Below are 24054 nucleotides of genomic sequence, written 5' to 3'. Positions count from 1 at the left end.
TTTCACAAATGTATACCAAAATATATGATACATATATCATGCGTAAAAATAAAATATAAATAATAACATAATGTAAAGGCATGCTTAGGAATAATGATATAGACGTAAATAAAAAGCACAAAACATGCTCAAAATTTCATAAATAATATATAACAAAATATAAACAATAAAATATATAATCATGCTTAAAGATAATCATATAAAGCATAAAGAACAAGACATACTTTAAATGATCAAAATTATCTAACTAAACATGCTCAATAACAAAATATAATGAAGGTATAAATAATAAGGTATGAAGCATGCTTAAAAAAAATAGAAAATTTAAATAAAATTCACATGCTTGATTAAAATCATAAAATAAAATAAAGAAAACATACTTGATTTCGATAAAATAAAACAATCCTAGCGCACGCGCGTGTTGATGCAGGCATGCGTAGCGATGTTTTTGGACTTTGAGGGAAACTTGGCTGCTTCCTCTTTCTTTTCAGTAGTGGGCTTCTTTTTTTTCTCTTTCTCGGCCGCAAGGCCTGTTTTTTTTTTTTTTTTTTTCTTTTTTGACTAACAGAGATGGGCCGCAGGGCCTTTTTTCTTCTTATTGTTTTTTCTGGGCCGGGTTTTTTTTTCTTTTTTTTCTTTTCGCTTCTTCTTCTTTGTTTTTTTTTCTGTTTCTGTTCCTTCGTTTTTTTTTTTTTTTGCTGTTTTTCTTTTCTCTTTCTCTCTCCTTCGAGTCTTCTTCTAGTTTGCAGAGGAGGCGTGCTGGGTGCAACAGTAGGTGAGGAGTGATCGGTGGTTGCTGGGATCGGTGAAGGTGATACGCTCAAAGCAAGCATATAATTTAACCCTAGAAATATCATTAGTAGTATAAGCAAGTAGGGATCGTTCTATTCCGGGGATTGAGGGTACACCTGTCAATGTAAGACAATTTAAACAATTAAAATAAAACAAAGTATAATATTTACAACATAAACACTATTTACGATTTTAGGGGGTTTTAGGTTTTTGGTTTTTCGAAATTTAAAAACAAGAATTAAAACTAAGTATAAACAAAAACACAAACACAAGAATGAAATGTAAGAAACAAAGATCAAAACTAAATTTATAATTGAATTCGAATGAACCCTACATTGTTCTTCCAAGTCATGTGAAAGGAGTTGATCATGTGAAACGTTAGAAATTAAGCAAACGATTTCCCATATTTTACTTTCAACGCTAATTAATCTAAATGAAAGCACATAGACTAATCCTATCAAACATGTAATCAAGCCCTAGAAAGCTAGTCAATCATACATATTCAACGCAAGAAACACATAGAAAAGCTATCAACTCAAGTGTACAACTTAGTATGAATAAGTTCACCTAATTACAATCCTTTTCAATTGAATTCGATTTTTGTCCAAAACCTTTACTACTTTTGATTTAAGTTCATAACACAAAAAGTTGAATCATGTTCTTAAATCTAGCACCATTCATATCAAAACCCTAAGTGTTTCGAACCACATAAGATTAAAATACAAAAGATATCTATAAAGAAAACTCAATCGAACAATCACACATAAGCAACTATGGAATCACAACATAGAATTCGAAATCCTTTATTCAATCATAAAATTTCAGATTATAAACCTTGTTCAAACATAAACGTTAACTAGAACAATCTTTAACGAAATCAAACAAGGAGAATCAAAAGTGATTACAAGAAAGAAGGTTGAATTACACCGTGAATGGAGAGATGGATGAATAACTCGAATGATGAACTAATGAAACTTGAAAGCAAGCTTCAAAGTACACGGCTTCAAGATGGGATGGTGGAGATGCTCACGGCCTAGTCCTTGCTTCTTCCTTCCTTGCTTGAAAACGCCAAAGGTTGAACTAGAGAATGGAGAGAGCTTTCGCGCGTAGAGAGAATTTTCTGAATTGTCAAGTGTCTTTTGAGACGTCTAGGGTGCTTGTATATATAGGGAACGGCAATGCTTTGCCTCCAAGCCGTGATTTTCTGTTTATTTTCTCAAGGAATTAAATTAATAATTCCACATGCCTTCCACCAATGAGAAATTGCCAAGTAAGCCCTAGTGTGTCATCCAACCAATCACAAAACTCCAAGATGATTCCCTAATATATTCTTGCAGAAATTCCTTGAATATTTTCTGATTTTCTTCTTGTAATTCGGCAAAGATATCCTTAGGGTTTCAAGGAATGAATCTAGACGCCATTTGGTCCTTTTCTTGATGTCCACACTTTTTCTTTCCATAAACTTCACCCTAGAAAATCTCTTGCGTAATCTTTTATTTCTTCTTGATTTTTCACACCACTTTTCTCTCCTCCCTTTGGTTTTCACGGCAAAGCATCCCTAGGGTTTGCTTCTTGCGTCACAAACCCTAATTCCATGGGCTTTCATGGGCCTTGATCCATTTTGCCGAAAATCCAAGTCAAATCCATATAGTTCTTGGGCCTCGTTGCTTCAACTTCAAGCCTTCTCATCCTCCAACATCAAAACACATTATTTTTCCATTTCTTTTTCATGGTTGCGTTGGAAACTTGCTTGGGAAGCCTTCCTCCATTTCGCAGGATTTCCTGGTTGAACTAGGAAAGCTTATTTCTTCATTTCTGCTCAATTGTGTGGCCCATTTCTTCTCATATTCGCTCGTCTTGACGTTCGCAAGCTCCTCTTTCCATTCATGAGTTCATTTCCACTTTTTAGCTCGGAGGTCCTGAAAATAGAAACTAGTATGAAAAATAGAAACTTTCCTAATTTGAAAAATAGAAACTTTCCTAAACTGAAAATGGAAACTTGCCAGAAATGAGAAATGGAAACTACAAAAATGGAAACTTTCTAGAATTAGGAACTTTCCCAATCAAAGAATGGAAACTTTCTCAAACAGGGATTTTTCAAGGAAATGGCGCAGAAAATGTAGGGAAATGCAGTTAAAACATCGCATTAAAATGCTCCTATCCGAAGGTGGGAGCAGATCGGTGAAGGTGGCTGCTGGTCACGCTGGCCCACGAGGGATCGTCGGGGCTGGGCAGTCGCTCGGGCTGCTGCAGGCTGGAGGCTCGGTGGTGTGCTGCAGATCGGTGTATTGCAGGCAGCAAGGTAGTGGGCTGCTGGGATCGGCGCAGGCGGGGCTGATGCGCCGGGGGGGGGGGGGGGGGGGGGGGGCTGGGCTTTGGTTGCGGCCGGATGCGGAGCTGTGGTCCTGCTGTTGGGTGCGAAGATCAAATGCTCTTGGCTGGGTGCAGTGAGGCCGCGAAGGGGTGGAGGCGGATTTCTCGATGCTGCATGGTGCAAGGCGCGGCCTGGTGGGTTGGGATGGAGTGCAACGCTGGACAAGGCTGAGGCCGGTTTGGCTAGTGAGGTGCTGATGGCAGAGGGTGGGGCTGTTGCACGAGGAAGAAGAAATTTATTTTTTAATCTTTGGTGGCGGCAGAATAAGAAGAAAAGGTTTTTTTTTTTCTTCTAGGGTTTTGATTTTTTCTTTGGTTATTGTCTCTGAGCGTGTTGATAACGTGTTAAAGTAAAATGACAATTAGAATTGGTCTACTCATTTCATTTCATAGTCCCTTTATATAGGGAGAGGATTACAACGGAAATATGAATTGCATTAAATACATTGAATGCTGATTGATCTTTAATTGTGCTGATTGATGGTAATCGTTGAATCCTTGATTTCCTCTCCGTCAGTTGCTTTGATGAAGGCACATAATCTATTTTTCCTTTAACAATATATAATATATAACAAACAAATTTCGTGTCGATCTCCGGCTCTAGCGGACTAGCATTTCGATCTCTCTCTCTCGCTCTCTCTGAATCATCATATCTTTCCCCGTCTACTGTTCTAGTTCTCAGGTTAAGGACTAAGGTTACATAGTTAGATCCGATTTTGTTTAATAATTCTCTAAGCACCATTGTTTTTATAACTTTTATTATCATTGTGATCTATTGTAATGAATTCGCTCTTTTATAACTTTTAATCGAGGAGGTTGAAGAGGAAAGGGCGTGGTAGAAATGACAGAGGTTGATGAAGATCTGGTGGAGAAAATCCTGTCAACTCTGCATCCCAAGGCTTTGGTGCGATTGAAATGCGCCTTTAAAGGGTGGTATGCACCGATCAACAATCCCAGGTTCGTAGCTAAGCACCTCTCCGATTACAATTCCTATTCCAACCGCCTGCACAGTCTGCTCCGTATGAAGATGCGTTTAGTCTTCAAGAACATCAAGGACACTGCTAATGAGACTGCAGAAGAAGAAGAAGGAGAGCTAGTGTTTTCGTTGCTTAATTTATGCAATAATGATGATCATATTGATAATGGTGAGGACAACATTATTATCTCTAGTATCGAGGATATGAAGATTCTTCTTTGTATGAGTCTAAAGACTAGAGGCGAAGCAGTTCATATTGTAGGGCATTGCAATGGAATCATCTGTCTATTTCTAGGAGTTCTAGTTAAATCTTTTCAGCTGCTTTTATAAAACCTAGTAATTCCGGAATTCAAGCTTCTTCCCCCCTTTCCATACCTTGCAGATGTTGATTGCGATGAAGATGTGTGGTCCAAGTATGTTTAGGGGTTTGGATATGATCCTAAATTGAACGAATACATTGGACTAGTTTGAGGGATGATGGATATAAATATCATATTTATAATCCTCCAAGGGCAGCAATATACACTTTGAGTACTGATTCTTGGAGAAAGATCAACACCAATGCTGTCGAAACCAAAACCACTGTCCTTGCGAGAATTTCCAGATTCAATTAAAGCAAATGTTTTATTGGTTAGGACATGAGCAACATAAGGAACTGGTTGTGTTTGATAGAGAGGAGGACCTCATTGGGTCAGTCATCATTTTGTTGGATATTGAGAATGAGCATGGCCGTCCCATGACAAAGTGAGACCTAAACTAAAATTTAGAGTGGTCTTCCTAATAACTTTTTTCATTGAAAATAAAAATTATGTCAGTAAAGCAAAGTTCAAATTGAAACATAGCAGATTATATAAATAAAATAAAAAGTAACAATGCCGTTAAAGAACAATAGAAACTCATTTTTTAACCACAAAATTTTGGAGGTATGTGAGTCTATGAGAGTCTGTCAATGGCTTAAATAGACATAAAAGGAAGAAATGTTACCATTTGTCTTTGGAAGAATCAGAGTGGAATAAAAAATTCATGTTTCAGCAGCCAACATTTCATTTTTGCCTAAATTGGTGAAAGTGAGAGCAAAACTTTTGGTTATCTTCTTTTCTAATCCCAGAGTGATGGATTGAAAAAGATGAAACTTGGGGTGTTTAACTTACAATACAATAATAATAATAATAATAATAATAATAATAATAATAATAATAATAATAAATGAGGCCTCACGGAGTTACGGGATTTGATTTCATCGGTCTCGGCATCGTCTTCTACAGACTGCAACTCTGCGTATTTTTTCTTTGACTATCTATATATAAGTATTTTGAGATGGAGGCCTTCCCCAAACCGAGTCCCAAGGCCGCTGCCTTGGTCAAGGGACGGCTCTGAGGGTCTGAGAATGTGGTATTTCATGATATCAGGTTACTTGATAGTTTATATGGTCCCTGGGTCAGCCGGTCAGGACTAATGGAATGCACCTTCGAGTGTGGAATGAATCAACTGCTCTTTTTGTACTAATTGATGGACTTCAAGGTTTAAAAAAAAAAAAAAAAACCTGAAGTTGAATATTCTTATGTAATAATGGTCCAAAGGGCGTTTGGACAAAACACATTATCTATTATCTAAAGGGCGTTTGGATTGTTCACAGGCGCGTCACTGTTCATTAGCGTGGTCATTGTTCATTCGAGCCAGAATTAAATGACACTTTTGCCCTTGGTGCTTACGTGAATTACTGTCGGCCATCGTTTGTTTTTCTTCTTATGCGTTCTATATTTTCAGAATTTTTGAGTAGAAGAGACTGGAAACGCCTAGAATATCTATCAGATTCTAGATCTATCTAATCACTGTTCTGGCAATTTACCTTTGTACTATTCATAATCTGAGCATATAAGCCATAAGATTGACTCACGAGTGGCTTCGGGAACTCTCCATTTACGTCGACTCCAGCTCCTCCACTATTTGCGATCTCCGATCAACGTCAACCTCCATAAAAACTGAGTTAGTATCATCAATCAATCACTTTCTTTAGGCTTTTTCTCTTTAAATTATGCATTTGATAAACTGTGGGTCTCTTATTTCAATTGAATTTAAGCTTGAATAGGATATGTAAACCCAGAAACACATATTTTCAATTAGAAAGAAAAATTCGAATCTGGTTTACAAATTGAAATTTGGGATGTTAGTAGTCAACTTCTTACTCAAATAGATCAATGTCTTTTAGATTACTGTATACAAGTGTATAAGTTGATTGATAAATCATTGTCTTTTAGTAATTCCACAGTTGTTAAGAATCTGTAACGTTTGTTCTCCGAATTTGATTGCGGTTATTAAGTTGGTTTACAACAACAGCAGTTGCGCTTGAATCTTTCTTTTGTTTTTCTGAAATACACTAAAACTACAGATATTTAGCTATTGTGGATTTGTAGTTTGACTGATAAATTCTTTTCAGGTGTTCAGAAATGTCATGCATCAATTCATCAACCACAGTTTGAAATTGGATTAAGGCTTGCAGAACCTTACACTTTCATCAATTATTGTTGAGCTTCAACCAGGTAATTAAAACGTTCAATTTTATTTCATTTGGTTATAAAGCAGGTATGGCTGATCAAATACATCTACTTCATTCCTTATGTTAGCTCTTTTCCCTGATAGGCACTTCTTTACCTTGGTTTAGTTACTGTTAGGCAAAACTAATACCAGAATTTTCAAAACAAAATAAATGCGCCCTAAGTATTGGAGAGAAAAAAAATTCAGCCAATCTATACATTATTTTGCAGTAGCTAATACGAAACATCAAATGCAAATTCCCCTCAGTTGAATCTAGAACATAAAAAGGGAATGCCACAGTATGGCAGCCTAACCTTCAACCCAAATCTGCTTCAAACTCAACAACCCTGAACACAATCTATTCACCAAACGTCCAAACCCAACCCACAAATCATCTAATGTTCTCAATATTCAACATAAGAAAATCTAAAGGCAGAAGCTTTCGCCCTCAAGCATTAATTAACAGTCTACCCAAAAGGAAAGTAGAAAGTTTTGGAAAGTAGCCTTTTATTTGTCTCTGTCTTTCCTTTGATTTTCAATCTTTCTTTGTGGCATTTGTCTCATCTCTTTCATTTTCTGATTAAATCGATTTCTCTTTGTAAATCCAGGGAAGAAATGAATGACTTTACAATGCTAGGGGTTACACAAAATCTCATTAGTTGTATTCTTTCTGTCACTTAATTACACAAAATCTCATTAGTTGTATTCTTTCTGTCACTTAATGTTTCAACTTCGTTGATTACAGGAACTATGGCTGGTTGCTTCTTATGAATTAGCAAGCCTAAAGCGTTTTTAGTGGAGAAATAAGTGAATGGTGCGCTTCAACAAATAAGGTAATTGTCTATCTGTTTCTATATCTATCTCAATTTTTTTTTATTCCCTTATCTAATTTCCAACTTTGGCATCTGAGTTTGTAAACCAGATAAATAATTCAAATAATTCTCAAGTCAAATAATTCTCTATATGTTTCTATATATTACCAGCTTGGACATCTATCGATAGCTTCTACAATGACTATAAAATGATGCACCTACAAGATCTACAGAGATTGGAAGGAGTTCTATATGTTTCAAGAGTACATCAACACCATTAATGATCTGTAATAGTTCTGTATCAATGTTCACGCCTTAGGAGATTATAGTTACAGTTGCCACTGATTTTGGAGTGAAACCTACTCTTGCTCTTTGGGTTCATAGAATCCAGAAAGAGAGTGTGGGCTATGTAGCCTCATTTAGCGTTTAACTACCAAAAGATAATAATTGTTTATATACTCTAATCGACTGAAAACACATATCGATAATAAAAATACCCGCAGCAAAGCGCGGGCTATCTATCTAGTCTGACCAATAATGCATTCTACCTAACATGACCCATGTCTTTATTGCTTGCCTTTACTTTTTCTTTTCTTTTCATAATAGAGTCTTACTCTGACGTTTCCTTTCCAATCTGTTTATTTTGCTCTGTTAGATTTTATTTCAAATATTTGGCAAGATGACGATTACGAAAGCAAGAGAAATGAATGATTTCATTTTATTGGAATTAAATTTGATAAAGAAAACAAAAAAGTTGAAAAGAAAAGTCCATGATATAAAGTAACGTCTTGCCCCTTAGGCCCCCTCATCACGTGGATGTCGGTTGATGTAATAATGGTATGTACAAAGTAAAGTCTGGCCCTATAGGGCCATCATCACATGTGGATGTCAGTCGACCTGATCAACATATAATGGTATCAATGTATCATGGTATGTACATATATGTATTGACACACTTCTTATTCTTAGCTACTTTGATCGGTCTCCCCTTCTTTCCACTACAAGTTGATCAATTTCTGATGGCTGAAGCACTCATTTCTGTTCTTCTAGAACAGTTGGCTTCAATCACCATTCAACAGGTACAACAACAGGTGAAATTGGTAGTTGATGTTAAGAAAGAAGTTGCAAATCTCACCCACTATTTCCGAGCTATAGAAGCCGTGCTCAAAGATGCAGAGGAGAGGCAAGTGAAGGAGGCTTCTGTTAAACTATGGCTGGATGATTTAAAGGACGTGTCCAACGAGATGGAGGACGTGTTGGATGATTGGAACACTGAAATTCTGAGGCTACAAATTGAGACACAAGAGAAAGAAGATGGAAATGCTCTTGATACGACTAAGAAGAAGGTATGTCTATGCATTCCTACTGCTTTCTTTTGTTCTGGCCAAGTTAGTCGAGTTATTTTTCGTCGGGACATTGCCCAAAAGATTAAAGATCTCAATGAAAGGTTAGCAACAATTGCTGATATTAGGCAAAAGTTTAACTTGCAGTACACAAAAAGTAGTACTGAACATATTGAGCGACAAAAGACTACTTCTTTTGTCGATCAAACATTTGGTCGGGTAGATGAAAAAGAATTATTGGTGGGTAAGTTGTTGAGTAAGAGTAATCCTGAAGGGCAGAGCCCCATTGTCATCCCTATTGTAGGGATGGGTGGAATCGGTAAAACAACCCTTTCTCAACTGGCATATAATGATAAAAGAGTCCAGGAAAATTTCAAAGATAGAATATGGGTTTGTGTCTCAGACCCATTTGATGAGCTCAACATAGCCAAAACCATCCTTGCACGCCTCGGTGGAAATGTCAATTCCATTTCGAGTGACCTAGACGCTTTCTTCGAATGTCTGCAGAAGTCTATTGAGGGGAAAAAGTTTCTCCTCGTCTTAGATGATGTGTGGAACCAAGACTGTATGAAGTGGGCAAACTTGAAGCTACATTTGCAGAAAGGTGCTGTAGGTAGTAAAATAATTGTCACTACACGAAAAGAAGAAGTAGCTAGGATGATGGGAGCACCAGATAACACTATCAATTTGAAGGTGTTGAGTGATGAAAATTGTTGGTCATTGTTCGCTGGAATTGCCTTTGCCAATAGTAACCAAGATGAGTGTCGAAATTTAGAACCTATTGGTAGGGAAATTGTAAAGAAGTGCAAAGGGTTGCCTCTTGTTGCCAAGACTTTAGGTGGTCTCATGTGCTGTAAGAAAGAAAAGAAAGAATGGCAAGATGTTTTGAGTAGTGAGATATGGGAGTTACACACGATGGAGCAACACGTTTTCCAACCGCTATTACTAAGTTATTATGATTTAACTCCAATGATCAAGCAGTGTCTATTATATTGTGTTACTTTCCCAAAAGACCATGTAATTAATAGAAAAGTTTTGATTGAGTTGTGGATGTCACAAGGTTTTCTTGTTTCAATTGGGAACAAAAAAAAGACAATAATAGACATTGGAGAGTCATATTTTGATGACTTGATAAGGCGATCTTTCTTCCAGAATTTCAAGAAAGATGAATTTGGAGATATTGAAAAGTGTCAAATGCATGATATTGTGCACGACTTTCTCCAATATTTAACCAGGAATGAATGTTTAATCGTTGAGTTCAAAGGTGGTGAGAAGAGAATAGAATTACCGGCAGATAATAAGCTTAGTCATTTGACCATAATGTTTGCACCCTATTCACCTTTTCCCTTTTCTTTTGACCACTGCCAACGTCTGCGGACCATTACAACATTTAATTGTAAAATTACAAGTCTCAGCGGAGAGTTGATTTTACAATTAAAATGCGTGAGGACGTTGAATTTGAGTGGCAACAATATCGAAGAAGTTCCGGACGAGGTTGGCGTGTTGGTGCACTTGAGGTATTTGGATTTATCCTCTAATCGGAGGCTGAAGAAATTACCTGATAGTTTGTGTAATTTAGTCAATTTGCAAACCTTGCGAGTTGATGGGTGCGATGGCCTTAAAAAGTTACCCGAGGCCATGGGAAAGTTGACCAGCTTGCAGCATCTTCATGCTCAGGGTATTCGGCATCTGAAGTTGCCCAAATCAATTGCGAGGTTGAAAAGTCTACGGACGCTAGATCTGTGGGTTGTAATTGAAGGTGAAGGTAGTGGAGATGTAGAAGGATTCAGGTTAAGTGAATTGAGAGACATGGACGAGCTTCAGGGGAAGCTTTTCATCAGATTTATGGGCAAATTGAAAGATAGTGCTGCGAGTGATGCGGAGAAAGCCAAATTGGTGAACAAGAAACACCTTCTTCATTTGGTACTAGCGTTCAACTTTGATGAGAGCAAGGGCAACCAGAGTACCATCCAAGAAGTAGTATTGAATGCCTTACAGCCAAATTCAAATCTTGAATCCTTACAGATCAGAGGTTACTATGGCAGCACCCTGTACTACCCCAATTGGACCTCCTCTTTAATTAACTTGAAAAGCCTCACCTTCTCTCGGTGCCATGTTTTTTACTATGTGCCTCTTTCGGTTTTGGGCTACTTGGGGTCCCTTGAGAGACTCAGATTTGAACGCATGTTTGAAGTGAAAAAGGTTGGATTTGAGTACTCACTTGATCATCAAGTTATATTGTTCCCAAATCTGAAACAACTCGAGTTCGATTACTTTCCGGAGTGGGAAGAATGGGATCATGATGAGAATGATGCTACTTCATCGTCACCAACTTGTTTCATGCCACGCCTTTCTACTTTATCCATCGAGTACTGCTTTAAGCTGAAGACACTGCCATACTTCCTTCCAAGGAAGACGCCGCTGCTTCAGAATTTGATCATCAGCCGGTGTTTCATTCTCTCCCAAAGTTGCAAAGACAGGCAAGGCCCGGAGTGGTCCAAGATTTCTCACATCCCAAACATCACAATTGAAGCCAAAATTGTACAAAACGATGGAGTTTGAATCGAACAAGAGGATTGATCAATAACGTCATCCATCCAATTCCTTGGTACGTAATTTGTTCACCAATCTTTTTTTTTTTCTGTTAATTTCCAATTTTCACAATCATCTATCTCTTTTGGCTTGAGATGAAACCAGAGCAGTCCCTCTGTCTCAAGGTCTAAATGAAAATGATAATAGATTGGTATCATTTCTCTCAGTCAAGGTTTACAACTCAACATGTGGATCTGACGAAAAAAACTTACTGCTTTAGTTTTATAAAACCTGACAATTTCCTGTTTCCTAATCAACCAAGCAATAGAAAAAAATATTATGTAAATTTGAACTTGCTGTGCTCTAATGTGAATTTAGTCAGCTATGTATTTTAGTTTAACAATGTCTAACATGTCTCATCTTGGCTGCTCTTGACTCGTAGTCTCAGCTTCTCTACTTTCAAATGCAAAGATTTATTTACTTCTTTTCCATCTTTTCATTACAACTCAATGGCTAGATTAATTGATGTTCTCACTCAATCTATATCAACTAGTCTCAGTTTCTACTCTTTACTAATTTAGGAAGGCGCCTTTTAAATTTAGCCTTTGAACTCATTTTGCATCGGGTAAGGCCAACAATCAAACAAATTGCATAAATTCAAGAAGTAACCAATAAACTGTATATTAAGGCCAGGACTAAACTTGATAGCTGAGTAAGTTATCATCACTTTAGTGTATCAAGTCACCATTTGAAATTTTGTTACATGGATTGAATTTGCAAAAAGGCTAATCTTTTTATTGGAGTCTATTATGAATGACTAATAAATTTGCTTGCTAATCTTCTTATGTCAGCAGCTGAAGATCTTCGCTGCATTGAAACAGTGGAACGACATAAATAACCCAATAGTCTCATTTGATTTCATGTTCAAGATTTTTAATGTCATGCTGATCTCTGCACATTGAAGAATTTGTGCAACTCCTGAAGAGGTATATTTGACATTTGTTCTATCCTCCTCTTCTTTATGTCCAAAAAATTGTGGGGGAGATGGACGGCAGTCATTTCTAACTACTTTTGGAACTGTTACAGTTCTTATGAAAGACACTGGTGAAGAGTTTGTTCATCTTGGGAGGAACATACCTTCAGTTTGATGTTGCAAGAACAGAGGCATGGAATCACGGAATGGCCTCTCACATTTTAAACATACAGTGTTCTCTAACTAACTGAATAGGTATGTAATTAAATAAGTTTGATTCACTTAGTTCTATAGAATGGCTTGGTCTGATAATATATGTGTATGTTACAAATATGGGGACATTTGAAACATATTGAATTTTTCTGTTTCTTTGTTAGCCAGACAAAACCTTGTCTGATGCAACTTATGTGTTTAAATCATTTTCAGGAAATATTTGTACATTGTACAAACTACTGTACTTGTTTACTATATACTAAGCGTCCTATACTGTTGCGGACTGTTCCCCACGACAGTGTAATGACAGTTTCGCCTTTGGTTTTTCCCTTCAATTGTGGTCCTGCCATTCCTATGCAGTTTTTGCTGACTTTTCTCCATTCTCTCCCGCCAGACTAGGGGTGGGCAAAAATGACCGAAAGACCGGAAGGGACCGATCCGGACCGGCCGGTTCGGGCCGGGTTTTAGAAGAAAAATAAGTGTTTGTTATGGCCGAAAACACTTGGTGCTAAGAAAACTGGCCCAAGGGGCTAAGAAAACACTTGGTCATAACAAACACTTGGGCGAAAACACTTGGTGCTAAGAAAACACTTGCTCCCCATGTATTTGTTACCAGTACCGTCAAAAAGCCCCTTGGTGCTAAGAAAACTGGGAAAACTGGGGGACTTGGTGCTCGCAAACTCACTACAAAGGTTTTGATTACTAACTTAGAATGAAATTTTATCCACTACTATATGTTAGATATATTTATGAGTTTCTTTTGTTATTTGATTATGCCTTTCTTATAGCAAGATGAATTTAACAAATGCAGCCAAATGAAAGTCTGTATGATCAGAAGCCTGAAGAACTAGTTATCCCAGTAGTTTCCTCAACCAAAAGCACTCCACCAGCTGTCACACCCCTTTCTGCACCCAAGTCATCGAGTTTCTTTGCGGATTTCGGAATGGATAGCAGTTATCCCAAGAGAACTAGTTCAAACTCCTCAAAGGTGCAAGTAAGTTCTGTTTGAGCAATGACATTTGCATACTATCAAGCAAAACTTGATCATTGTTGTTTGTTTTATGTGTAGACATTTATGTAGTTGATATATATACATTTCTGCATTTAGGAAATCTACGTTGACTAGGATCAGAGTTTGACATGGTTAATAAATGTGTAGGTACCAAGGTTTTAGAGAAGTGAATTCTGAGCTTTCCTTTTAATCATCTAGTCAAAGACAAGGAAAAAAAAAAAAACAGAGATCCACCATATTTCGAGAACATAAACTATTTTTGTTGATTCCATTTCTTAATCCAACTCAAGTATGTCTATCTTTTATTGTAGAAATTTCAAATTCTATCTTCCTTATAATTTATATTCCTTGCATTTTTTTAATATCCTTCTAAAGTTTTCCTGTTTTGATACGTAGTGCTCAATGCTCTTTAGTATCAGTTGCTATGGTAGATTCTAGCTCTTTAGTACCACCAAAACAAGGGCTGCTGCCACCAAGAAAAGCTAAAGGTATATCAATTTATTGCCTTGCTGCCTTTTTTAGGTTTTTGTTTCTATGATGTTGCATTGTTGCATTGGTTTTTGTGTAATACAATGTCTTTTTAAACTGAATTGTGTAGGGAAAAAAATTTGAAGATGGAGGAATGGAGGAGCACCTGCATGGCAGCAATAGCATGGAGCAGCTGCATGTCTTTTTAAACTGCTCTTGTTGTCTTGTTGAACATTGTTTCGGTTTTTAATTTGTTATGTTGTTAAGACAATATGTGTTGGTGAACTTGCTGTGTAATTGTGTTGGTTGCTTGCTTTGAATGGTTATTTGCAAGATGGATTTATTTGCAACCTTGCTGCTAGTGTAGATTGCACTTTGCAGAATGGTTTATTGGTTTTTTTTTTTTTTTTTTTTTTTTTTTTTTTTTTCAGCATTGCAGCAATGTTGCTAGTTCATAGAATCATATTGCATCGCTCTTTATACTCGCTAAACAGAAGCAGGTCAAGCAGCAAAGATTGACTGGAACCGGAAACCCGAAAAACGGACCTGTTTAGTCCCGGTCCGGGTTTATCCCGGTCCTTGTTTTATGCAACTACGGTCCCGGCCCGAAGTAAGATTTTCGGTCCCGGTCCCTCTAAAACAATTACCGGTCCGGGCTTATCCCGGTCCCTGTTTTGCGCAACTGCAAAACCGGCCCGAAATGGGATTACCGGTCCCGGTCCCTATAAAACATGTGCCGGTCTGGGACCGTGCCCAGCCCTACGCCAGACTGTTCAGAAATCTCTCTCGAAGATTAACAGGTGTCCGATACAGACAGTAAAGCAGGTAGGGGCAAGAGTGTAAAACGCCCAGAAAAGACGGGGGCAAAACCGAAAGTACACTGTTCATTTCGTTTCTCCTCATCTGGTTTGCGCTGTAGTATTGTATATAGTTAGAACTAGGTACACACCCCCGCGCGTGATGTTGCGGGTTTGTTAATACCACATCTGACTATAGAGATTACAAAGACTGGTGCAGACAGACTTCTCTTTACCTTAATTCAAGAGAGATGCGATCGCTAGCGTTCGAATTTCTAAACGAACAAATGACGGAAACAAAAGGGCATTATACTAAAGCAGATAAGCACTAAAGTTTTGTGTAAGCTTCATCTAAAAAGAATCCCTTTTGGAGCCTCTATTGTGCTTGTTACATGATATGAAGGTCTGATTTATCTACTCGGGGAATGCAAGTTACCTAATACAATGCCAAACTCAGTTCCGAGGCCAAAGTGGACGGCTGCTGCACAATAGAATGTATGCATCAGCCTATGTACCATAAGCCCTATGTAAAACCCACCAATTTTTGGAATCATCAGCTCTAGCAAGAAGGGATTGGAATTTCTCTTCACTTTCCTTTTTTTTAATCTTCTTCCCTGTAAGATCATAACCAATATGATTCTCATCCCGATACCATTGCAATGGAACATCACCAATTGCATTTTAAGTAGCAACCTGTTAAAAACAGAAAAATGAGGGGAAATGTTCTCAAATGCATTAAGATAACTATACTATCATAAAAAAATATTAAGAAAAAAGAAGAAGAAGAAGAAAGCAGACCTCATCTTCAGATGAATCACTTCCTTGACTTCTTCATGAAGTTCAGAACTATCACTTCCTCCTCATTACCACGATCAATGGCCAAACCATCATTTCTGCCAGTGTTGAGCTTTCCCTGCCATGGTTAACACTTACAATTTTAACAGAGTCAAAACAAAGAACTTTCCTGATGCAAAATGGCACATTTTTTCTTCAAATCATGACAACTTTATAATGCTTGAACTTTAGACTATGTGGGGGTTCATAATAAGATTTGAAATCAATAGAGATCAAATGGCATAGAAAATAATCCACATCTTTACTTCCGTTAGCTTAAGAAAGAACAAAAATTAAGCAGTTCCTTGTATCTTTAGGTCTTGTCAAAAAAAAAAAAATCACATTAGACTTCAGGATTGATCATTATCTATTATCATACATATATTAATTAAAATCTACAGAGTTAACTTGATCCGATAAAATTTGATATTTTGATAAATTACTACCTTTTTCAATAAACTTTAACCCCTTTTAAATCTAGGACTATAAATTAGAACTTGTTCAAAAGTATTTGATCAATTATCCCTAATCTTCTTGAAGGATGAAGTTCCCTCTTTAGTCCAATATTAAAGTTACAATTTTTATTTTTAAGTCAACTAAGGAACCTAATCAATTCAACCAAGTCATCTCCAGTTCTCAACAAAAACAAAAACAAAAACTTAGAAGCAATAAGCAATGTGCAAACGTACTGAATTCTGCTTGGTCAAGAAAACCCAAGTAAATAAACGAAAATGGAACCAAGAAAACAGAGGAATATCTGATCCTATATTGTTTAGGACTTCACCAGAGAAGTGATATACATTTATAAAAGAGAAAAATTCAGTCACCGTCCCCAAACTATGTTGCCAAGGCCAATTTGATACCCGAACTCTCAAAAGTATCAATGTGATATCCAAAGACATATTTTGACATCAACATGATACTTCCGTCCAAAATTTGTGACGGTTCTGTTAAAAATATCACGTGTCATATATGTGACTAGATTTTTAAGGGCAAAGTCGTACTTTTACACCAATTTTGTTATATATCTATATATATCTATATATATATATATATATATATATATATATATTAAAAAAAAAAAAAAAGAGTATGCTTTTCATCTTCAACTTAGACCAGACAACGTGCCTGTCCCTTTCTTCTTTTCTTCTGTCAGCTGAAGCTAAAGTAGAAGTGCAGATCGGAGAAGTGCAGCGTGACGGGTATCCGTGGAGCTGTTGCGGCGGATCAGCTCTGTTCGCCAAATCTGATGGCACCGGTGATGATTCTCCTCGGCGACAGGTCGTCCGGCGTCTGGATGGATGCAGGTCGGGCTTGCCCAAGCAACGGAGCCAGCTGCTGTTCGGTTCACGGCAATGGAAACAGCTGCAGGCGGAGGATCCGAGAGCCGGAGAAGGTCGGGGTTCAACAAGTCTGAGTCAGCGATCGAAATCTAGGTTTGGGTCGAAGGACGCCGGAGATTGACGTCAGCTTCTGTTCTGTCATGATCCGATTCGGATGTCTTGGTACTGAAGTTGGAATCGATCACTGCCAGAATGGTGAGAAAGGAATCAAGGTACTTTGATTGTCTTCCTAAGTATAGTATGGGTACTGGGTATATGGAAGAACAGAATTTGGGATTAGTAAGTTGGGTATTTTCTAGTATGGATTGGTATTTTCTGAGAGATATATTTTCTGGTATGGATTGGTATTTTCTGGGTAAAAATGAAGAAACACAGTTCTTCTTTGTCTGGTACTGGTATGGTTTAGAGTTTCTGGTGCTGGATATAGTGAAGAACATAATTGGTTCTTGGTATTTTATGGTATGAGCTTCTGCTCAATCTTTGAGCAAAAAGCTTGGTTATGGGTAATGGGTAAGATGAAGAAACAAGGTTCTTCTCTTGATATTTCTGGCAGCGGAATATGGGTATGGGAGATTGAAATTTTGGATTAGAAGTTGAATTGTTTGTTCTTGTTTTCAGACCTTGTTTGTTCTTGTTTTCTCAATTTGAATTGGATTAGAAGTTGTCAAATTGCTGCATCTGCATGTAATATGAGATTTTGATGTTGGGGACGGTAACTGTCGTCGGGGCCGAGCTCGCGTTCCCAAATTGGAATTCATTTTGGGCTGGGTGGTTAGTGGCTGGTGGCCTTGTCAGGTAAGTAAGGAAATGTGGCGGCGGAGCTTGCTTCGGAGGTTGCGGCGGTTTATCTAGTACAAAACCCAGAAGAAGAAGAGGAAGAAGAAGAAGAAATGAAAAGATAAAAGAAAAAAAAATTAATTAACAAAAACAAAAGGGTAAGTTGGTCATTTAACTTTTTTTTTGTCTCCACGTGCTTGCCACGTCAGTATTTTAACGGAACCGTCATAAATTTTGGACGGAAGTATCACGTTGATATCAAAATATGTCTTTGGGTATCACATTGATACTTTTGAGAGTTCGGGTATTAAATTGGCCTTGGCAGCATAGTTTGGGGACGGTGACTGAATTTTTCTCTTTATAAAATTATAGAAAAAGAGTTTCAAGTCAATTGCGTAAAGTAAGAGTCAATATCAATTTCCAAAGTCCAAACAAACAAAACAGTGAAAAAGCTCCAACCCAGACCACCTTATCAACCTAAATTAAAATGGAAACAGGGAATACTAATGAAGTTGTAAAAATTGCAAGATTATATGCAGATTAGCATCACCTTAAAAACTGGAAACCTTAACTTCTGACGGAATTCCCATATTACTATTTACATCAACGTCTTAAAGCTTTGTAGTAGTGCTAACCTTGACTCATACTTCTCCTAACTTCAATAGCTATATATAGTACCGAGCAGCTGTATATCCATTTCAAAATATACCTCAATATTTGACAGACTCCTCGAAGGCTAAAGGAATCATGAGCTCCCAACCATTAATAATCATGCTGCAAAAATTAAACCCAATTACTAAACATGGTAGAGGAAAGATTGCAGACTTAGAAATTAATCACATACCAAACTGATAAGGCATCCACAGCAATAGTTGCAACAGAAGCAAGGGAATGAGCATAGCCATTTGTGCCCATCAGCATCCATGAGAACATTTTCCAGCTTAAGTTTACTATTCACAATCCCGCACTTGTGAGGATGTGAAACAGCAGATACTATCTCAGCAGTATAAAACCTCATGTTGATTCTCACTACTCAACAAAAATCCGAAAGCTCGAAATCAAAAACACATAAACATACACAGCCACCACAAAATTTCTTCACACTCTTTCAAAATTCTTCCAGGCCAAAATTTCAAACTTAGTTCGGATGCTTCAAGAAATAAAAAGAAAAGGATTCAAATAAAAAAGCTAACATAGTGTATAACTATAAGTAATGCATCTAAGATGAAATCATGTGTGCATGTGCTATGTTTGATAGAGTTTTAACTGCATATAAGTAATTCTTTATCTACGTGCAGAGTTAAACCCAAAAGCTATCAGCTTTAAGTAAATTGCATCACCAAATTGAACAAAGAACTTAGTATTGAATAAAACTCCAAATTATAAATCCAGGAGTAAATACAAAGAATAATCACACCCTAAAGTTATAGTCTTTAGCAGCATTTACCATGATCCAACCAAACCCAATACCCTTTTACTTAACTAAACCTCCATAACTAAACCTCCATAATAGCATCTACACAGAATGAAGAACTCAACCTTGATCAAATGGATATCCTCCTTCCTCCTTTTCGATAGGTCCTAGTAGATTAGGCAAATGCAATTCCTCAATAAGCTTCTCCGATTTCAATTGGCCTATTCTGGGCACGGTGAACACAAACACTTCTTCAGGTCAACCATGGTTTCCCACAATAATTGTTCACCATACAACATGCAATTAAATCAATAACAAACAGATCATATCAAAATTCAGAACATCAATGGAAAAACCCTTGACCAACAACATGCAATTAAATCAATAAACAAACAATAATTCACACACAGAATAGAAGCATTTAAGGGCTCAATGCCAATGTCATCATGCTTTCTCTGCTGTGATTCTTGCTCCATTCTTACTACATTATCAAACTCCAAAATTCAATAAACATAACCCAAACAGTTCCATTATCAAACCCAAACTGTTATATCAGATTATTCCCAATACAAAGAGACAGAAAATGCACAAAAAATGGAAAAGCAGAAATACTAAAAGCAAGAACCTAAGAAGATTGTACAAAAACACAGAGAATACAAACGATTAATAACCATTGAAACATGAATAGAGAAAATCAATAAAGACGTAATCTTTCTGAATCAGTAAGAGAACAACATTCGCAGAGTATATATCAACAGGCTATTTTCATTGTTTTTTGACGAAAGGAGGTTGTCATATAATGATATGTACCTGCAACTGGAGTCTCTTGCTAGTCAACATTATCTTGTCTTTGATGTTTGAAGTTTAGACTTTGGCTCTTTCCTTGCTTCACCCAAATCACCATAAATAAGCTACATTTAGATGATTGTCAAAATGATCAGCATACAAAATATAATAAAGAAAGTCTACAAAGAAATGTCAAGAGATTGTAGAAAAAGATGCAAATGATAAAAGTGCATTTACTTTAACCTGGTGTTAGACCTCTTTGTTTATTTGAACCACTGATTCTTGAATCTTGGCTTGTACAGCAACATTAGCAATAATGCGTCCACGTGTGTTTTCAAGTTGTTTGATCTAAGGTTTTTCTAAACAGAATGCATTCTTGTTGTATGATATATTGCAAGCTTTTTATCTGTTCCAACAATGTAAAATTAGAGAGTAACATAAAAGGCTAGTAATCACAGGAAACCATTAACAGATAAATGAGGAGATAACAAAACTTGCTAAGAAAACATACCGTAGCATGAAGCTGTTCCTCATATGAGCACAACTCTGTTTCTCCTGCTTTTTTCTTGGCTTTGGAATGTGCTCTTCCTGTAGAATAAAAGTAAAAACCATTAAATAAATAAAAAACAAAATTTTACTAAAAGAAAATCAATAAATATAAAGCAAAACAATTTTTTTTTCTTATACTCCATAGAATTATCAAAGCTTTGCAAACACAGAGAACGCACAGACAAACACACACACACACACACACACACACACACACACATATATATATATATATATATATATATATATCTTGCAACAACAAAAAGTAGAAATGAATGGGTATATTTTAAATACCAATGCAAATAGAGATATATTTTGCAACCTATTTTTTGTTTAAAACACAATACACACTGACATAGGAAGAAAGCAGAAGAGAGAAATTACCCTCACTCGTTAACCCACAAAGACTGAAGCTCTCATAAAGAAAACCAAGATGGGTAGCATTAATCAGATAGCATTGGGTTGCGGAATAGCTACAGTGAGACTTCCAATGGCAAAACCATCATGTCAGAGCCGAGCTTCCCAAAGCCCCTGATCTCTTTGCTGAGCACTCTGTTTCCAGAAGTGGGTCTTCCTCCTCTCGCCGACCTGACCTCGTTTTCGCCGTCAATCCTTCAGGTCTCTCTTTCTGCATTTCTCTCTGTTTGTTTTTGTTTTTGGGTTGTTGTTCTTTTGCGGTGCGTTTGGATGAGAAAATTATAAAATTCGTGGAAATTTATAAATAATAGAATCTTTAACTCCATCAATCTAAGGGGCATGTTTTCTTACATGGAATGGGAGGGAATGATTACGGGGTAAAAACATTCCTGCGTTTACTAACACATAAAGGAATCGGAATGATTCCGGGTAAAAGAATTTCTGCGTTTACTAACACATGAACGAATCGGAATGGATGTAGGTCCCACCTTCTTATCAGGAATCGATTCCTGAATACTCAGGAATTCGATTACGAAGGGGGGAGATGGGTTTAGGAATCATTCCTCCGGAATCAATACCGATTCCTTTCTTCTCCCATTCCACTTGTCTCCGATTCATGATTATTTTTCATTCCAAGTAAGTAAACGTGCCATTTCTATTAATTGCAATTTCTATTGTTTGGTTGCATTTATTTAGGATTTGAAATGTGTAATAAATTAAGAAAATTTAAAACAAATAAAAAGATAAAATAGAAAAAAGTATTGTTTTGGAAATAAAAATTGAATACTGCAAAGGAATTTGTGAATAACACCTATTTTAGTGGAAATTGCAGTGATGAATTTAAATAACGAATTCTTTTATTTTTTTCTACAGAGAAATTTAAAATTATCAATCTGATAATGCCAAACAAGGGAATTGACTTTTAAGAATTATGAAATCCTCACTTTTAATTAAATTTCATCATTTTTTCCCTCATCCAAACACACTCTTGAGGATTGGTGAGTACAGAAGAAGATAAAATCGATAGAAGAAGATAAGATCGATACAAGGAGAACAAAAAAAAACTCACAGGAGGGCACAACTGTCTTTTATGGGAGACACTGTTCAGTTGGTTTGGGTTCAAGGAGGGCAGACGGTCTATTCTAGAAGATACTATTCATTCATTTTGTCTTTTTTGAAATAAACAGTAAAAACGTAGTTTAGCTTTCGTATATTTAGAATTTGACATGTGACATATATAGTTTTTTTTGTTTTTAACAAATTAGTGATATGTTTTTCTAATTGTATTTTTTATTTTCATATGACACCTCTGCAGACGGATTTGGTAAACTCATGGCCGTCCTTGTTAACAACAAAGAGCAATATGTAGTACGTTCTGGGAGCATGAGTACAAGAAACATGGCGCATGTACAGTAGAGTCAGGTGTACCACCTTTCACTCAAAAGTCCTACTTTGAGAAAGGACACCAGCTATGAAACCAATATGACATTCATTCAGTGCTTGATCAAAGTGGTATTGAGCTGCGTACTGCAACATCATACACTATGACTCAGCTTGTAACCGCAATCCAAAAGAAAATCGGGAGTAGCAATTAATACTCCTTTTAATCCTGTGCGGGAGGACAACCCTTGGTGACACACTAAGGGAAGTGGTAATCTGTCTGGATCACCAGGCAACAAATGTGATAAGTTGCGTGCTCAGTAAAAGGAAAACAGATTGCTAGGATCCTTCAGGCAAGGTATACTATGTAGCTTAGCTAGCTATATCTGAATATGAATAAGCTCCTCAACTAGTAATTTACAATTTCTACGTTTGAGGATGCAATCTCGATCAGTGGTTTCTTGGATCGATGTATTATAATTATATAGTCTATACTATTGATATTAATAAAAGTTTTTTGTGTACTAATCAATAAGTCACTTAATTTTCCTTTCAATTATATCTGCTCAGATACTCCCATTCTTGATTGAGTGATCATCACTCTTCATTGACTTGTTCCTTTTTAAAACTTCAATATAGCTTGAATTAATCTAAAGTCAATGAATTACGGGGGTGATACCTCAACCAATTATATCCCCACTGGTTTGATTTTCTTTTTCGTTTGTTTTATTGATTTCTTTGATACGTACGTAGTGTTGGATTTGCTGATCTGTATCGTCCATTGCTCCAAAAAAAAAAAAATTGATTATATTGCATCTCTTTTTTGCGGTCAAATTTACTCGGCACGGTACGTAGTGTTGGACCTATTGTTTCAAAATTCTGAAGTACAAGGAGTAAACGTGTGAAATTAGAAAGTGAGAGACTGAAGTGTTTTTCGGGCAAAAGTTCAAGGAGTAAACAGTATTTAACCCTTAAAAAAACTAGTGGACGTCGATGTATAATATGGAGAACGATGTCTAGTATCAATATGGACATCGATTTACAATTTCGGAAACGATGTCTAATATTAACATGGACATCGCTGCAAACCTAAAAACCTGATGTAATATAGAGAAATAGACAACACTTCATAAAAGGAAACGATGCTTACAATAATAATGGACATCGTTCATACAATACTAAAGAATGTAAATTGAATCTTAAATAGTGGGATATATGGAAAATATGTGTGAACCTCACAAACAGCAGGCAAAATGAAAAGAATATGATGTGTGACACCATATAAAACATCGTTTCTAATATGAGTAATGATGTTAAAATGAATACTTTTGCTATTGGACTTATACTTCATTAAGTATTAAATGCCAAAATATGAAGGTTTAACAATATCTAAACACACTAATATGTCATCATAATAACGGTTTTACATAGGTTCTTGTTGCTTATCCGATGTTTATTTTTTTTACTGGACATCGGTTTTTGACCGATGTCTTTTTGTTCGTGATATTTAACATCACCCACTAAGACATCGGTAGGTTTTTTTTTTTTAACATCAGTTTCTGGTCGATGTCTAAGGCCAAAATTCTAGTAGTGGTAATTACCTTAGGCTGTAACTGCTTCTGATGTTCTTAGGCTCCCCAGCTTCATGAGCGTCTCCTCCATTTCCTCAACTCCTTTTCTTGCCTCCGTTCCCGCTCAATCACCCTCTGCTCAACCCTGTCTTCACGC

The 24054-nt window shown here is 36.7% G+C and overlaps 1 protein-coding gene and 1 long non-coding RNA gene across 10 annotated transcripts; both read left to right on the top strand.

Annotated features, from left to right (window-relative positions):
• Positions 1-6005: 6005 nt before the first annotated feature.
• Positions 6006-7959, top strand: LOC121051464. 2 transcript variants are annotated; one of them, XR_005805787.1, is made up of 3 exons: positions 6006-6127; positions 6579-6681; positions 7422-7959. It is a non-coding gene; the product is annotated as an uncharacterized LOC121051464 (long non-coding RNA). The 2 variants fall into 2 exon arrangements; XR_005805788.1 differs by having other exon boundaries at positions 6072-6681; positions 7422-7509; positions 7660-7959.
• Positions 7960-8428: 469 nt separating this feature from the next.
• Positions 8429-14379, top strand: LOC112191038 (putative disease resistance protein RGA1). Of its 8 annotated transcripts, XM_024330564.2 has the most exons (8): positions 8429-11439; positions 12218-12349; positions 12450-12591; positions 12763-12849; positions 12944-13241; positions 13361-13543; positions 13958-14049; positions 14160-14379. In XM_024330564.2, the coding sequence occupies exon 1, from the start codon at positions 8508-8510 to the stop codon at positions 11391-11393; it is 2886 nt and encodes a 961-aa protein (XP_024186332.1). In that variant the 5' UTR covers positions 8429-8507; the 3' UTR covers positions 11394-11439; positions 12218-12349; positions 12450-12591; positions 12763-12849; positions 12944-13241; positions 13361-13543; positions 13958-14049; positions 14160-14379. The 8 variants fall into 8 exon arrangements, with proteins under 8 accessions (XP_024186332.1, XP_040371559.1, XP_024186338.1 ...); XM_040515625.1 differs by lacking the exon at positions 12763-12849; XM_024330570.2 differs by lacking the exon at positions 12763-12849 and having other exon boundaries at positions 12910-13241.
• Positions 14380-24054: the final 9675 nt, after the last annotated feature.

The sequence above is a fragment of the Rosa chinensis genome, chromosome 2, assembly GCF_002994745.2.
Source record: "Rosa chinensis cultivar Old Blush chromosome 2, RchiOBHm-V2, whole genome shotgun sequence".
NCBI classification, from domain to species: Eukaryota; Viridiplantae; Streptophyta; class Magnoliopsida; order Rosales; family Rosaceae; genus Rosa; species Rosa chinensis.
This window is presented reverse-complemented; position numbering and strand designations above follow the sequence as displayed.

What these genes read in the sequence shown, in the direction of transcription:
- LOC112191038 (XM_040515625.1), top strand. Translation starts at nt 8,508, where the DNA reads ATGGCTGAAGCACTCATTTCTGTTCTTCTAGAACAGTTGGCTTCAATC.